The sequence below is a fragment of the Vanessa tameamea genome, chromosome 29, assembly GCF_037043105.1.
Source record: "Vanessa tameamea isolate UH-Manoa-2023 chromosome 29, ilVanTame1 primary haplotype, whole genome shotgun sequence".
NCBI lineage: Eukaryota > Metazoa > Arthropoda > Insecta > Lepidoptera > Nymphalidae > Vanessa > Vanessa tameamea.
This window is the reverse complement of record NC_087337.1, coordinates 2,590,210-2,606,485: the sequence shown is the minus strand read 5'-3', so window position 1 is coordinate 2,606,485 and position 16,276 is coordinate 2,590,210. Positions and strand designations below refer to the sequence as shown.

The 16,276-nt window shown below is 35.4% G+C and overlaps 1 protein-coding gene across 1 annotated transcript; it reads right to left on the bottom strand.

Moving 5' to 3' along the window:
* Positions 1–76: 76 nt before the first annotated feature.
* On the bottom strand, positions 77–14,852 carry LOC113395253 (glutamate receptor ionotropic, kainate 2). The gene is made up of 18 exons (XM_026632820.2): positions 14,634–14,852; positions 13,666–13,812; positions 12,381–12,584; positions 12,070–12,236; positions 10,722–10,898; positions 9,956–10,149; positions 8,972–9,131; positions 8,728–8,844; positions 7,662–7,766; positions 6,880–6,979; positions 5,876–6,053; positions 4,887–5,070; positions 4,064–4,185; positions 3,197–3,309; positions 2,809–2,899; positions 1,849–2,010; positions 1,518–1,591; positions 77–436 (listed from the first exon to the last, which is right to left on the bottom strand). The coding sequence occupies exons 1-18, from the start codon at positions 14,710–14,712 to the stop codon at positions 126–128; spliced, it is 2,685 nt and encodes an 894-aa protein (XP_026488605.2). The 5' UTR covers positions 14,713–14,852; the 3' UTR covers positions 77–125.
* Between the last annotated feature and the right edge of the window lie 1,424 nt (positions 14,853–16,276).

Genomic DNA, 16,276 nt, shown 5'->3' with positions numbered 1-16,276 from the left:
TAAGTATATATCGCTGTGTTATATATGATTATACATAATCTTTGGTGCGTCTATTGTTTAAAATATAACGTTACTTCTACTCGAAACAACAAAATTGTTGATATACACAATGCCTAAAGGATTTTTTAAGGTCTAAAGCCACCCCTAGGATAAACACTAATATAAGAGACACCCTTATCAGCTGGCTTAAAATGATCACCGATTGTGACATTTTTAATAATGTTGCCACCCTTTTTATTCCTCTTTCGTAACTTGGCAACACTGTCCGCTATCTTTTTGGGTACTTTCTTCGGTTTTACGAAAGCTTCCGTCTTCTCTATAGTTGCGTCTATGGCTTGGACTTTATTTTTTTGTTTTCGTTTGTAATAAAACACTTCCCACCCCAATGTTATCATGGCCAGTCCTAGACCGAATAATGTTGCTATAAATACTCCTCCTGTAAGAATATTAAACTTGTTATTTTTTCTAACATTATGAGCAAAGAAAACATACTGATTTTACATTTTTTTAGTGCTGGCAACTGACTTTAAATATAACTTGGCTAATTTTCTGCTAACTTTACATATATAAGACAAAAATGAATACTAAATTATTAAGTTTGATTATTTTTAATTAATATGTCGGCGGAAAATCACGTATTTAAGAAAAACACGTGTCCGGAAATTATTGTTTTAATTATTTTAAATAATTGATAACTGATTATTAAATTAATAATATTTAGTGAATTTTGATATGCTCAATTAGTTTGAAATATTTCACCGTCCAGAAATACGTGTTATATTGAGTGAATAGTGCCCCCACCCATTTTTGTTATAAAAGGCCGAACGACCGCCGGTATCGAGTTTCCCCACCGACCTCGTTCGGAGCCGAGGTGCGATCTCATAGGAGACACCCTCAGGACGAACGTCACTCGAGCCCAAAAGGGTTCACCTCAAGGCAGAGTTTTAACACTCGCCCCAACGTTCGGTGACGCTGTAAAGGCCAGTAGGGCCAACAGCACTACTTCAAACAAGATACAAAAAAAAAAAAAACGGTATCGAGGCGACCGGACCTCATAAGCTTGGAATAAATCAAAGAAGAACTTTCCACTTTCTAATTTCATACCTTCGAGGATGGATAGGAATCCAAACCCTGCCATTCGTGACATCAGCCATGCTGACGTCTGTTTTTTTAAAAACAAACCTGGACACGCCTACTTCGTCATATATAGTCTTTCGTTTGTTAAAATTTTCTCTCTTTGGACAAGTATGCGCCGAATACCGAAATTCGTCGAACGATAAAAAAAATTACGATTATTGCCGAACACCGAAAAATAGCATATATTGTCGGCACTAAGATGTTATGTCCCTTGATCCTGTTGTTACACTGGCTCACCTTTCAAACCGGGACACCACAACAGCAATGCCGTTTGACGATAGAATATAAGATGTGGTACCCTTGCTTACCCAGACGGGCTTGCACTAAGCTCTACCATCGAGTAAGATTCCGAACTTTGAATAATAATTGTAAGCACTGACCCAAGCTCTCGAGCGTGATCCCTTCAGACTCGTCGGCGTCGGGACACGCCTGTCTCGCGGATTCGTTCCAATACCTTCAGATCGATTACATTATATACTAACTATATTTACATAAGAATTATTAACATGAAGGCTCTAACTATATACAACTAAGTTATATATATATATATAATATAAAATAATTATATAATGTTACATAATGATTTTATTCAGAGAATTTAAATTTACGTTGTGTGAATGTATATTGTTGCGTGTATGGAAGTATGTCTTATGTAACGTTCATGATAAATAATGACTTCATACAAAAAATAATATTCTAAAATCGACATACTTCGAAGCCAGCTGTTCCAAAAAGCGTTCCTTCTGCAGATCCAGGAGAGTCCTGGACAGGTCCTCCTGGAGTCTCGATCCTTGCTGCACTGCGATGGCGTAGGGCTGTTCCGCGAACACTTCTCCGACTTCCGTGAGGTTACAATTGCGAGTTATCTCATATCTGTGCAGAGGTTACACTGAATTGTCACGTGACTAACAATAATACGTCATAAATATATTAACGGTGAATCTTGATCGATTCAGAACTCTGCGAACATTATTAAAGACTGGACTTACACAGTACAAAGAATATAATTAAAAATAGTTGCAAACATTTTGCACTAGAATATATTCGTGCATTATCTTGGAGGGGTTAGTGCAAGGCTGGTACACCCCCACTCATCAGATATTCTACCGCCAAACAGCGATACTTCGCATTGTTGTGTTCCGGTTTGAAGTGTAAGTCAGCCAGTGTAACTACAGGCACAAGGGACATAACACCTTCGTTCCGAAGATTGGTGGTGCATTGGTTATGTAAAGAATGGTTAATATTTCTTTCAGAGCTATTTACCTAACTATACCATCAGATACATAGTTTACAGGGCCGGATCTACCATATGGCTTTTTGGGCTTCAGCCCAGGGCCCCGTGGATTCGAGGGGGCCCCAGCTAAGTTTAGTCAAAGTCAAAAATAGACGATAATGTGAAAGTGTCCATAATTTTATTAAATTAAACAGATCGTACGGTTTGCAGCCCTGCGAGTCCTGCGATTAGTCAAACCCATTCAATTAATTTAATTCAACTCTACGTTCAGATATGTCTTAGGCCCCTAAGTAGTGTTAGGCCAGGGCCCCCTAAAATTACGGTCCGGCCCTGATAGTTGCTACTTGTACACTTATAATATATTATAATATACTAATATATAGTTAGTCAATCAAAATCGATCGAGTCTCGGAATTAATGAAAAATAATCATCTCACTTAATTTCAGCTGAGTCGTGTATGAACGCGAAATCGGCTTCCGCGTGCTCGTTGACTTGCTCGAAGCCGGTTCTCGCGTCCGGTACCGGCCCTACGCGATATCATGTTTATTTATTTCAAATTCATCTTAAATAGTAACTAATCACAACACGACATGTCTATATGGGTATATATATATATATATAATAAAATTGGAGTGTCTGTTTGTAATATTAAAGTAAATACAAAATGCATATGTATGTACACACGGTACATATACCAAAGTAACATGTTTTTCAATTTTTGTCTGTCTGTCTGTCTGTTTGTTCCGGCTAATCTCATGCTAGCTCATGTGATAAGGAGCAACTAAGGCCGCGGATACAGCCAGTAATATAATGAAATTACAAACCTGACGCATTGATAGCTAGTAGGATGTGTCCGTACTGTTCACGAATGGGGTAGTCCCAAACCCGGTACTGCGCTTGATCTGACGTCGCGTTTAACGTTATCTCCTTCCAGACTCTGGTGGGAAATACATTTTTATTATTTGCATTAATAGCCTGTAAATTTCCCACTGCTGGGCTAAGGCCTGCTCTCCCTTTTGAGGATAAGGTTTTTGCAGCATATTCCACAACGCTGCTCCAATGCGGGTTGGTGGAATACACTCGTGTTAGGAAGGACGACAATAGTCCAATGGTGGAATATGCACCAACAACCGTCTCCTCAAAAGGGAGAAAAGGTCTTCGCCCAGCAGTGGGAAATTTACAGGCTGTTACTGTTGTTGCTGTTGTTACGGGATGTAAAATGTCGCATGTTTGATCGTGACCCCTTGGGCTATTGCCGTCCTTCCTAACACGAGTGAAAAGCTTGTAGCAGCACATCTGTTTGTCGTTACGACGCTAGCCACTAGATAGCCACTCCAAGCGTATACAACATCTGCACGCCATCATTACGTGGTAAATAACTCCACAGGCTACTCCGAGCGCATACCACATTTATGCACAAAAAAACTGCGTATTTGAAACAGATTAGAGACTCTGGAAGGGGTCGTTTTTGCTACCGAAACTTTTGTATATATACCCGAAACATTTGTCTAAATAAACGCACATCTTCATTCATTCATCCATTGCATTCCACAATAATGCTCTCTACAAATCAGTCGTTTTATTATAATGCCATACCTCCTCTAAAAGCTTAAAAAGCGTAAATAGGTATATTGGTAATTCCTTAATTAATTTTGGGCATTTCTAGTATTATAATTAAAACAAAATCTCACCTGTAAAGTGTGTCTTCAGCGAACTTCATGTTGATGAAGTATTGATGTATCGTTGAACTCTCCACGACCGTGTAGTTGATGCGAGACTGTCTCGCCAGCTGTTCCAGTGAGGATACTGGCGTCTGAAAGTGACTCAATTATTAGTGGTATCTGAATCTTTTGCGTAATCCTCTCTCAAAATTCTGGAGCAACCTGCATCGGTGCGGAAACAATATATTTATTAAAATTTTATTTTCTTTCTTTAAAATTTAATTGTACTTTTTGAAGGGGTTTGATGACTTATTTGTAATAATAGTTATTATTATTATTACATAACAATTCTCACTAACATAATAACACCGTAAGTGAGTTGAGAGAAATATAAATTGTTGGGGTCAATAAAACGCATAGTTTAACTAACACCTGCCCCCTTTCCCCACGGGGTTAAACCGCGGGCGGAAAGAATGGTTTTTTTTGTAAGGACGCCCAAACAATGAATGGTAGAACTTTCGTTTAAATAGGCAGACAGACTGGTTAAAAAGTTAGCTGATGGTAAGTGGTCACAGCCACCTCCAGCTAAGTGAATATTTAACAGATCAAGATAAATTCAATGAAACATTTTCCAATAAAAACTTATCTTATTATTATAAATGCGAAAGTCTGTCTGTAAAGCTTTCATGACTTAACCGCTCAATCGATTTGATTACATTTTGATGTGATGCAAGATTGAACCCCGAGAAGGTTTTAGGCGACTTTTTTGTACCCAAAACACGACCCTAATACACGGGCGGTACCGCGAGCGAAAACTAGTATCTTATATGTTTAAAAATTAAAAAAGAAGTACCTGCATTCTCTCGACCGTCAGAAATGCAGCTAAATTAGCGGTAAATGTAGCGAGCATTAGCACCACGAACAACCAATACGCGGCCACTAAAGTTCTCCCTGAGAGCGCTTTCGGGGCCTCTCCGCCCCCTTGAGGAGTGAACGATGTCAGAGCGAACCAGAAACTCTCTTTTAAGGTAAACTCTCTGTAATAATATACTTAAATAAGTAGGCAGACTAACAAATGGGCCAACAGGTGGTAAGTAGTTACAGTTTGGCTAGACTAGACTAAAATATTATGTCTCGTGCTTTCAGTTACACACACACAAAACATACACAAACGCAGGCGCGCCCACAACCCGCACACTTTCGACTTCTGTCAGCCAACGAGAGACAATCATATTTACATATACTCTACTCCAACCAGAAGAGGAGAAAAGCCAAATAAACAACATTTGACAGTAAATTGACGCGATATCATTGCTTGAATAATCTATGATATTCACTATGGATTTGCGAAACAATGGCGTTTTGAACGTCAACGAAACTGTTATCGGAATTTTGAAGGCAAAATTACAGTGGAAATAAGTAGTTAATTATAATAGTGTTGTATTATAAATAAAGATATATTAATCATAAACTCTTAGTAGAGCACAATATAGCTGAGTTATTAGCGAATCGCATGAAATACGTAAATCTAAGGTTTGTTTACCTGTTTCCATTGGAACAGTCAATGCAATTAATTTTTACTTCATTAATATTAATTTATTTATTCATTTTAATTTAAAGACGGGGTTAACACTAATATTACTTTTTGAGTGGTAAGTGGCCGCCACCCATAGACACTGACACTATAGGAAATATTAACAATTTATCGCCAATATTCAATTAAGATGTCGCTGGTGCCTGTAGTTACACTGACTCACCCTTCACCGGAACACAAAAATAAAAAGTATTGCAAATGACGTAAAATATGATAAACATTAATCGATACTTTCAAACTTCACTTACCTGCACGGATAAGGATAAGCGTCAGGGTTATTCCTGGCAGAGTACGGGGAGTACTTCTCCAGCAGCCAGATCATGAACCCGGTAAGAAGCAAAGCTGCAACAATACTCAACCACACTTCGGTCCGTAAGACCGTCATAAATTTGAATAGGGACGTTTTTCGAATCGGTTTCCGTATAACTGGAAATAATTACGGTATTTTATAGATAGAACTTTCTAGAGTTTTTCTAGAGAGAACTTTTTAAGTGAAGGGGGCGTCTTTGACAAAAAAGGCCAAAGAGAGTTCTAGAGTTAAGTATTCTGGTGAATATTCCAAGTTCACGAACTTGAAGGAATGCCGCTCGCGTCGCCATCTTTCGATAATCGAAGCAATTTTTCGATATATCTTCTCTCCAACGCCATGGATGTTCCAAATTATTCCAAGTACCGTTTTACCAAGATGGTGACGCACACGACATTCTCCTTGATTTGATTTATGCCAAATCCTATCTACCTAATGACTAGATTATTCAATCAATAGAAATAATGCTAATGGATTTTTGTTACGTGAAACCTATTTATTAAAGGTATTTCATGATGAATGTTTTGTAGTCTCTCTATTTGATTTTATAATATTTATTATAATTTCGCTTACGTATTGCATCTTGTTCCCTTAATATCTGCATTAATTTAATATTGGAATCATGTAGTTAAGTTTAATTGATGTTTCTTATTTAATTAAATGTTACATAAAATTTGTTTCCAAAATGAACACAGTGATTATTTCCAAACTAAAGTCAACCTTGATGAAGTCATCCCTTACACGTATAATATGATAAATACGAAACTAAATTCGTTTGTTATGTTTAAAGCACGTCTTAAATATTCAAGCGAACATCACAGACGTTTACACAACGTTGCCGAGGTAGAGAAAACCACACAGGCCACCCAAACCCGGAACTACTTTAAATTCAAGTGTATGATTATTAAATAATTTTAACTTAATTTTATTATTTAGTTCAAATACCAATAAGTATGCCAGTCTGTTCAAAATACGGCGCTACAAAGTCCACTACTTCTTCCCTTTCAGCGGTCATCGTTAAAGCGGCGACTGCGATATCCGTTTCCTGTGTTAAAATGACAGATCGATTATTTTGTCAAATTTGCAGTTGAAACATTTGGACCTTGGAATAGTAGTGCAAAGACTTTTATTAGAAGTATAACACCTCGCTAAATTTTCTCCACCGGTGCCAGGAGCGCTGGTTCATTTTTCATCCAGAAGATCGGAATTGCTATTCAACGGAAATCTTGCTGGCATTCCATTCCACGTGGATCAATTAATTTTCCGAAAAATGTGACAATAATTGTTTATACACGAGAAATATGGCAAATTTATGAGACAACTTTACCAACTCCGCCAAATCAATACATCCTTCTTTAGGCAAGAATTTCCTTTATTATAAAATCCTAAAATAACTTTTTGTCTATGGGTGATTAAGACCACTTAACATCAGGTGGTGCTTACTGTACTGTACACGTATCATTTTCCCGTTCGCCTATCTATATTATAAAAAAAAAATGTTTTGAGTTATACAAATTAATGTTTTATATATAAGAATATAAAACATTAAATCCTTAGACATACACAAACATTAATTCAAATGAGTTACTGTATATAGCCATAATACAGCTCTCAGTGGACGTCTTGAACGATCTTCGTCATATTGCAACCAGTTTTTAAAAAACCTTGATTAATTTTACACGTGATTCATTCCATCCAGGCTGAAAGGATACACCACTCATACTCACCCCAGTCATCAAATCCCCGACGATTCCATCCCAGGAACCATTCGGCAATCTTCTACCGAATGTACCAGATTTCGGAGTTATTATCTCATAGTCGAAGCCCATCTCCTAAACAAAAGTATGCATTCAATTTGACTTCATAAAAAATAATCCTGACATGCGCCTTTTGTAGGAAACATTTTCCTCGAATTAATAATAAAATTAAAATCTTTTTTTTTAGATTAGACCTTGCAAATAATAACTTCGGGTATTCAAACTCAAACTCAAATTCCTTTATTCAATATATAAGCATAACGCTTACTTATTGATAGTCAAATTAAACACTACCACCCGGAAAAGAAAGTACCCTGACCTGAGAAGAACCGGCGAAAGAAACTCAGCGCGTCTTTTTTTTTGTCAAATTTATTAAATACATATATTTAATATGAATAGAAATAGCCAGGAGGCGATCGTTTCATTCCCAAGGTGTGCTATCAATCATAAACTTACTAATTGTATAATAACCTTTCGCACACAAGCGTTCCTCAACGATTTTTTTAAATTTGGCATCAGAAGCATTATAAATGCTTTAAGGGATCCTTTCTGGGATTATTTCTATCATAATCGTTATCCGATTGGACTTTTCGAAAGTATATTGCTACGAATTTGTCTAACTATATAGTTATTGAGCAGTACGTTAGAAGTCTATATATAGTGCGTCAGATACTAGTAGTTTATTTTCTCATGTGCACGATACGGCAGTCACCATGCCGTCGAAAGTATGTCTGAGGTAATCATACATACTTTCAGACAAAGAACGGCGACGGAGTATGACGTGCGCTTGTGAAAAAACACTGATTCTAATAATAATAATTATTATTATTATTATGTAGTAGAGGATAGACAGGTAGACTCTTATTTTACACACACATTTGCACAATGCCAGCCTTAATGGAAATAATGCCGCTTAGTAGACATTTCTGTGCAATAGTATACAAATATGGAATTATGTATCACAGTGCTGGCTCCGCATCCTGTACCTTGACGAAAGTGTTTTGTCCAGCTGTAAAATGTTAAATTTGTTACTCACCTCAGCTATTTTGTCAATTAGGTCGATACAGTAACCCTCATATAGAGGTTCACCATCTTCCGAGAACATCTGTTCCCCTGAGTCCGGGTCATACTTAGGTAACGTCCATGGAACCGCCTATGAACAAATAGCTTGCAAATTAGTAATCATTGTTTTCTGAAATTTTATAATATTGCACTCTAGTTTCAGCTTAATATTTTCTATAGCAGTGTTAAATGAAAAACATTTTTTATGAAAGAATTACCGGAGAAGTTCCAATTCTGAAGAAATCCCTCAACGGTTCCAGAACCACGCCAGGCAGCAACTTGTACTTCTCATCAGCGGACCAGGTCCCTACTTTCTGAAGACCAGTTTCCGGTGTAAAAGTGGACATGATGAAACGTGACCGCAAGAACAAGCCAGACCTGTATTGAGGGAGGTATAAGGGTCTCTCAGCCAGTAAGTGTCCCACTAGCACACATCTTGTTTTGGAGCCTATTCCATCAGTTACTCCAAAGTCGGCTGGGAATATTCACGTGGATCCTATCAATTACGGCAATTTAAAAAAAACGTTACCAATAACATCCAGGCCCATCTTAACTGTCTCGCTGATGATGGAGTTTTGGACTAACGTTGAGGTGACTTAGAAGATCAATTAAATAGGTTTTAGGGAAGGGGGGAAATCGCCAGAACACTGCTTGCAACGTGGCCGATCATACATTTCAGACTAAATTGTCGCCACGACGACAAATCTCAAGGACTAGTACACAGCACGAAAATATTATAATCCAAAACTGTGTACCTACACAAACACAGACTCAGACACCTTCCCTCACTGTCCCCACCATAAATATTTAATTTTACCATTTTACTTTCTTCTATAGTATTGGTACCAGGACCCTAGTAATAAGTAGCCACAAAGTACATGTACGGGATATACATTGATGCTGTAAGAAATATTAACGATACCTTATTTCATCTTAGAAGATGAAACACTTGTACCAATTATATACGTTTATAGAGGATGGTAAAACGTGTACACATTTAATATTTTTATTTCAGTTTCAGGCGACAGTATTAAAGGTTTAATCCGCCCCGGATCGACAGACACTGTCGCCCATGAATTATATATACCAAACCATTTTCTGACACACTCTGCATCTATAGTACAAGTTTTATATATATTGTTTTAATAGTTTTTCAATTAGATAGCACAAAAAACAACATCAAATCTATTATTATAGATTACCTTTCAAGGTCCCAGAAGAATAATGTGCCGTTATCAACTAAATCTTCTTCAATCATTTGATTGAATCTCTCTTTTGTTACGTTCATCTCACCACTCGGACTCTCGCAGTTAACACTGACGATTTTATCCGTGTCTAGTTTCGATAATGTTTCTGCTACGTAATAGATTAAATTGTTGACAATATATTGTTTCTTCTGGAAATAATATTGTCACATCAACAAGATACATCGTTAATGGCTTGCGTTCTGTCGCCGTGCATGTCGTTTTTATTCTAAATGGCAAAACTACGATTTTTGTATTCGTGGGGGGTAAATAGAAGCTATTTAGGGATACTTAAGGCTTTATAGTATTTACTCGGTGTTGAGACATCTTGTGAATCAATTTTACATTGAATGGTCTCTTCCTGACCGATTTCGGTCACGGTGGTTAACCTCAAGACCGACCATCCAACTATACGGAACATATTATAATACACAAGTGTTCGTGCAAACACCGGTGCACTCTCTGTTCCCTCCTTCTCATAATCCTATAAGACGGCAAAACCGACACGATCAGACACGAAAGAGTTCACGTTCTTTCCAAAGTACGACATTGTACACACTTCCAACATCCAGACTCAGTGCTGCTATTGAGAATTTGACAGAAATCGCAATAATTTTTTATAGACTCGACCTGGGGTTTGATCGCAAAACCTCGGGATATGTCACCTTATATCTTAGCCACTAGCCCAAATATGAATCTTATATTCATATATTTATGTACTCACCTCCAAAGTCATTACACAACTGCAACCCTCGCTGAGTCCTAACAGCTTGCAGCATTCAGGTACATCAGCTTGCATCACAACGGTCGGTAGTATAATGTTAGATACATCAATGTTCTCATAATCCGTAACAATTAAATTCCAACGATATCTCCGCTTGACTAACTTCTCTTTAACTGCCTACAAGAATGCACTATTATTACACAATTTGCTTCTAGATCTTTCAAATATATTTCTATAAGTGGTAACGCTTTGTGCTAGCCAAGCTGGGTACGTACCACTCATACATAACATATTTTGCCACAAAGCCACAAAAAAAAAATCGGCAAAATAAATACGTTTTCTTGCCGTAAATTTAAATTAAATTTTAAACCTTTTCTACTCCCGCAAAAACGCCGTCAGACATTTTGGTGACCTAATATTTGTCAAAACAACTTTTATGACTCAGAGTATTTAATTATATTTCAACATATATTTTTATTTTTATCAATTTTCATAATTTATTTTTGACTACTGAAAGTACCCTTGAAATAGTTAATTGTTGATTTGGTCCTTCGAGCCGGATATGTCTCTCGTTACGCCCCGCGTCCCTCGTTCAGATACGAGTAGACATTTATACCTCTTATATTACAACGAGAGACATAAAATCTTACATCCCAAGCCACTGTAAGGAATAGCAGCTATATTAAGTACTAATAGGAAAGGGATGACTGTATTCTCTTCAAAATACCATGCCAGACACTTAAACTACAGATAATAAGCTCAAGGTTTGACCACAGTCTAAAAAAAGTTCATTTCGAAATTCACACGGACAATGACACAGATACAAATTTTTAGGTTGCATGGGTGCAATTGGTAAATTAAAACCTAGTAGAATAATATCAAGAATGATGAAAATATAACGGAACCAAAGAATATCTGAAAAATAACGATCCAACTCTGGCAAAGCCTAAAGAATAACAAGACTTTTACTGATTAGGTTTAAGTAGATATACTCGTATGTTCAATTGCAGGAATTATGACGTGACTTTTCAAAAGTTTGCCCTTCATTCAATTTCTTTATATTAATCTAATGATCTTTTCACTAAAATAATCGTACTACCATATATCTTTGCAATAACGCAGTAACAAATCACAAGCAAAGATCCGCACGAACGACTAGCAACGTCTCGAGCTTCGACGCGAGTTTGCCGACGCGCGTCTCAGTTACAAAACGATGTATCACATTCTCATCTTAAATTATTATTTTAAACTATCTTTAAAATTACCAAAATCTTATTTAACTAAGTATATCTGCACAAATATTTTATTTAATACGCAATAAAGTTAATTATGGATATTGGATACATACCCTTTTATATGTCGAAGTGACGAAAGCACCGCTCCCTATGATTATATAAAAGTTGGGTTCAGGTCGCATGCCTTTAAGGGCTTTAGCGGAATCCCTGGTCAGGCCAGCGTGCACCCACACACGCACATGTGACCTACCGAGTAACTCGTATAGAGTTCTATCGACATCTGTACGAAGTAAATTAAAATATATATAAAATATGACTGGAAAAAGTACGTGTGCGTCTCGGGACGCCCGACTTAAGTGATAACTGAACTGTCCATTAACTTAATAACTTCTTGTAATTGTGATTTCCCTTTAAAAATACTGACCTATTTCGCTCTCCAATATTATAGCAGCATCCGTCGCATTCCTCGTTTCCAAATAACCATCAAAACCTCCTATAAACTGCTGAGATCCTAGTAACGAGCGCACAATCGGTACACCAGCTGACGATGACAGCTCCTCAGCCATCTCCCAGGGCGACCAGGAAAGGTCTATGATAAGAGAGATTCCCTGGGATACGGATGAGCATACTAAAAAAAGGATTTAAGATTAATGTCAATACAATTAATGATTCAGTGCTACTGCTTCTATCTCTTTCTTTCTTTGTTTTCTTCTCTCTTTCGATTGATACTTCGTTGCAGCACAAACTTCATCTCTCTGTTTGTAGATTGCACGTAAATCATATTCTAGTATATTGAACAGCACGCGTTTTTTGTTTGAATTTACATTATTTCACGCCATTCTCAAAATGTAATGCCGATAGCTAGAGTTTAGTTGTTGCTCCTATAAATTTTATAAATGAGCAAACGTTTGTTTTTGTAATGCCTAACAGAAAAAAAAATACTAAACGCAGCTCGATTCGGAGAATGTTTTAGAACAAAATTTTATTGAAAAGTGACGGGCGTGTTCATATTTCGTGCATATATAATGTAATTTATAAAAAACATATTCTAATTAGGCCTTCCGACTTTGATAATCTGTAATATTATGGTTTCAAAAACAATAATTACCGATTTATTCATTTATATTTCTGAACAATATTCTTAGTTATTAGAGAAATCCCTATTTCACAGTTATCTACATGAATTAATTCTTTAAATATTACGAAGTCACAATGCTTATTAATTCAATATTTTGTGTATTACATTTATGGTTTTGTGCTTAGTTCAACGGTAAACATTTATTTATTTTTTACCCTAGGTGGCATTCATATTTAAATGCTCATTACGCGCTTTCTAAAAGCCCGCCAAAATTACTTTATTACACAGATAAAAAATCTTACGTTCTGTCAACTCAATTAGAATCTGAATAATTATTTTTATAGAATATATGACAATATCAGCTGCTTCAATAACAGTTCCTATTTTTTAGGATATTATGTAATCGCAAGTAGTTAGGGGTAAAATGTAGCTTAGATCATTCTAGACTAATCTATATTATTCTATATTAACATATTTCGACAAATTATTATTATTGTTAAAAATTTATTCTGTTTTTTATTCATGTACGAATAACCGTAATAAGCTATATTATCCCTAATATTTAATTATTATTTAAACCACGCTTGGATATTTTCGTTTTATTTACTTCTTTTTTTATATAAACTCTTACACTGTCTATAACTTTCCTCTTCATTCTCTCTGTCCAGCTGAATGATGTCATCACTAATAACAAGACCCTGTTTGGTTTCTTCTGCTTGTTTAATGGCAAGTCCCACTTGCTGGGGCACGTCATTTTCATGAATTTCTGTTATTATTACTGAAAAACATATTATTATTGTTAAAATGTACATTATTTTTCATAAGAAATTAAGGTTTTTTGTTGAAATTAGAACGTTATAATTAATTTTCTCAATAGTAAGTAGCAACACGGCTGCAGATCCTAAGGCCTTGGGTTGATTTCACGTTTGAAACCTTAAAACTTAATCAGTTGTTTTGACAAAACAATCTCAGTACACGGATACCGGAGGATATGCCTACAGTACGCGGATTGTCTCGCCTCAGATGCGGTCAAACTGATCTTAAATGTCCAAACAGCGCCGCGCGCTAGATTTTATCGCTTTACAATTACCGAAGAAACTATAGAAATGCAAAATCTTAAAAATACCGAATTATTGTAATCTAAATTTTTAAAAATGGAGTAAGTAATTAAATTTTTTATATATTTTTAAAATTACTTTTGGCGGGCGATTTAAAGCTCCGATGTCCTTAATAAATAGTGATGCGTAATGAAGTGTACCGAAATTTTATCGATTCATTCCTGTGTTTCTAATATGATATTCTTAAAGTCGTTTGTTATAATTTATACATTGTCATATAAATAAGTCAATTTATTTTCATTTTCATTTTACTAACATGATATTGTATAATAAATATTTAATTGCATTTATATTACGATTCATTTAATGAATATTAATGAATACTTTTTTTAAAAAAATTTAATTACTCTTATAAATGTAGATTTTTTTTACAGGCGAATTGGAGATGGAATTTGTCAAAATTGGACTTATTACAAAAAAAGTACTAAATCATAACGTTCATTGATTTCTTTTTTAATTTTAATAAAAATGTTTTCCTTACCAAACTTCAAGGTCAGTTCAGAAACTACACAACTGATGTTTACCAATATAATAAATAAAAATAATGCCGGTATCTCCATTTTAAAACTTCCCGCAGGATCTACATTTATTACAATTACCTACTTTACTTATTAATATTGCTGAAATGTATTCTTGCAACAAATAGGGTATGAATAACGTTAATAAAACATAAAACAAAATTCTTAACTTTTCAAACATATTCAAACTAAATCATAATTGAAACCCTTAGCCGTTTAATTTTATTCTAAACATATACCGGTAGACAAGTAGGCTGACTGTTATTGACAGTGATAAATCAAAGGCGCACTGCCTGTTAAATTATTAATATTTTAAAGGGGTAAACCGTATATACTCAAACAAAGCAGCCTTAGATATTATTAGGCATAATAAGTTTACACACAGTACAGTCAGAGTGAAAATTACTTTTTTTTTTTTATTATTTTATGCAATGATACAAATCTGACTGATAATGCCGCTTATATTATACGTACATATTCATAATTAATAAGATTACTATAAATATTTCTATCTCTTTCTTATATGGAGCCTTAAAAGGAAAGAATGATTTTTTTAAAATTAAATAAAGACATTGTTCACAACGAATACGGTAACGGAAATATTTATTTTAGGAATAAGAAACATCACATTTCAAGGACAGACACGAAGTGTAAGCTTAAGATAGCAGCACCTTGGTCTTTTAACCAAAAACAAAATAACTCGGTTATTACGTACAGATACGATATTTGTAAACATATATATTTTTTATGTCATAGATAAGTGGATGCTCAAATGGGCTACCTGATGGTAAGTGATCAACTCTACCCATAGACATTAATAAAAATAAAATTCTAAATAATCTATTTTAATAATAAAACGTAAATGTTGCTATTATACCTTGTTACTGGATTACCCACTCATAAACAATGATTTCTCCATTACTAATTTAACATTTGAGAGAAAGACAGAGCTTCGTTTAACCAATCACATCTCGACTAATATTTAAATTGAAAACTTATGTTGCTGTCAATCCAAGTTATAAATTATTAAAAGTTGACAGCGCACGAACAGACTGATTCCTTGAGACAATCGTGAGAACCGACATGAGGTTGTGCTATGAATAATAGATCATCGTATTCGGTAAGGGGGTTACACGCGATTTCAGACTATAATTTGTTTAGTTTCAAAACAAAAATTTACTATATTAGGCTTACTTATAATAGGCTTTTACAAGCACTTTTGAATCGTCATTTAACAAACTATTTTAAGTAAAGCTACCACCGGTTCGCAATGTAGATTCTACCGAGAAGAACCGGCAAGAGACTCAGTAGTTACTCTTTTTCAACATCTTAAAATACAGTCATGTTGGTTAAATATGTTATGACTCCTGTTTGTCAATATTGTTTTATAATTTAACTTTTGTACTATCCTGCATAGCCGGATTTAGGGGTTGAATGCGGGGCTAGAGATAACAATAATATACAGGAATGTAAATTTTAAGCAACCATCATTTACAAATATTGTAAATAGCATCCTACCAAGTTTAAGATCAGGTCACAGGTTTGATAAAAAAGTTATCTATGACAGGGCCGGACCGAGAGTTTAGGGGGTCCTGGGTTAATAATA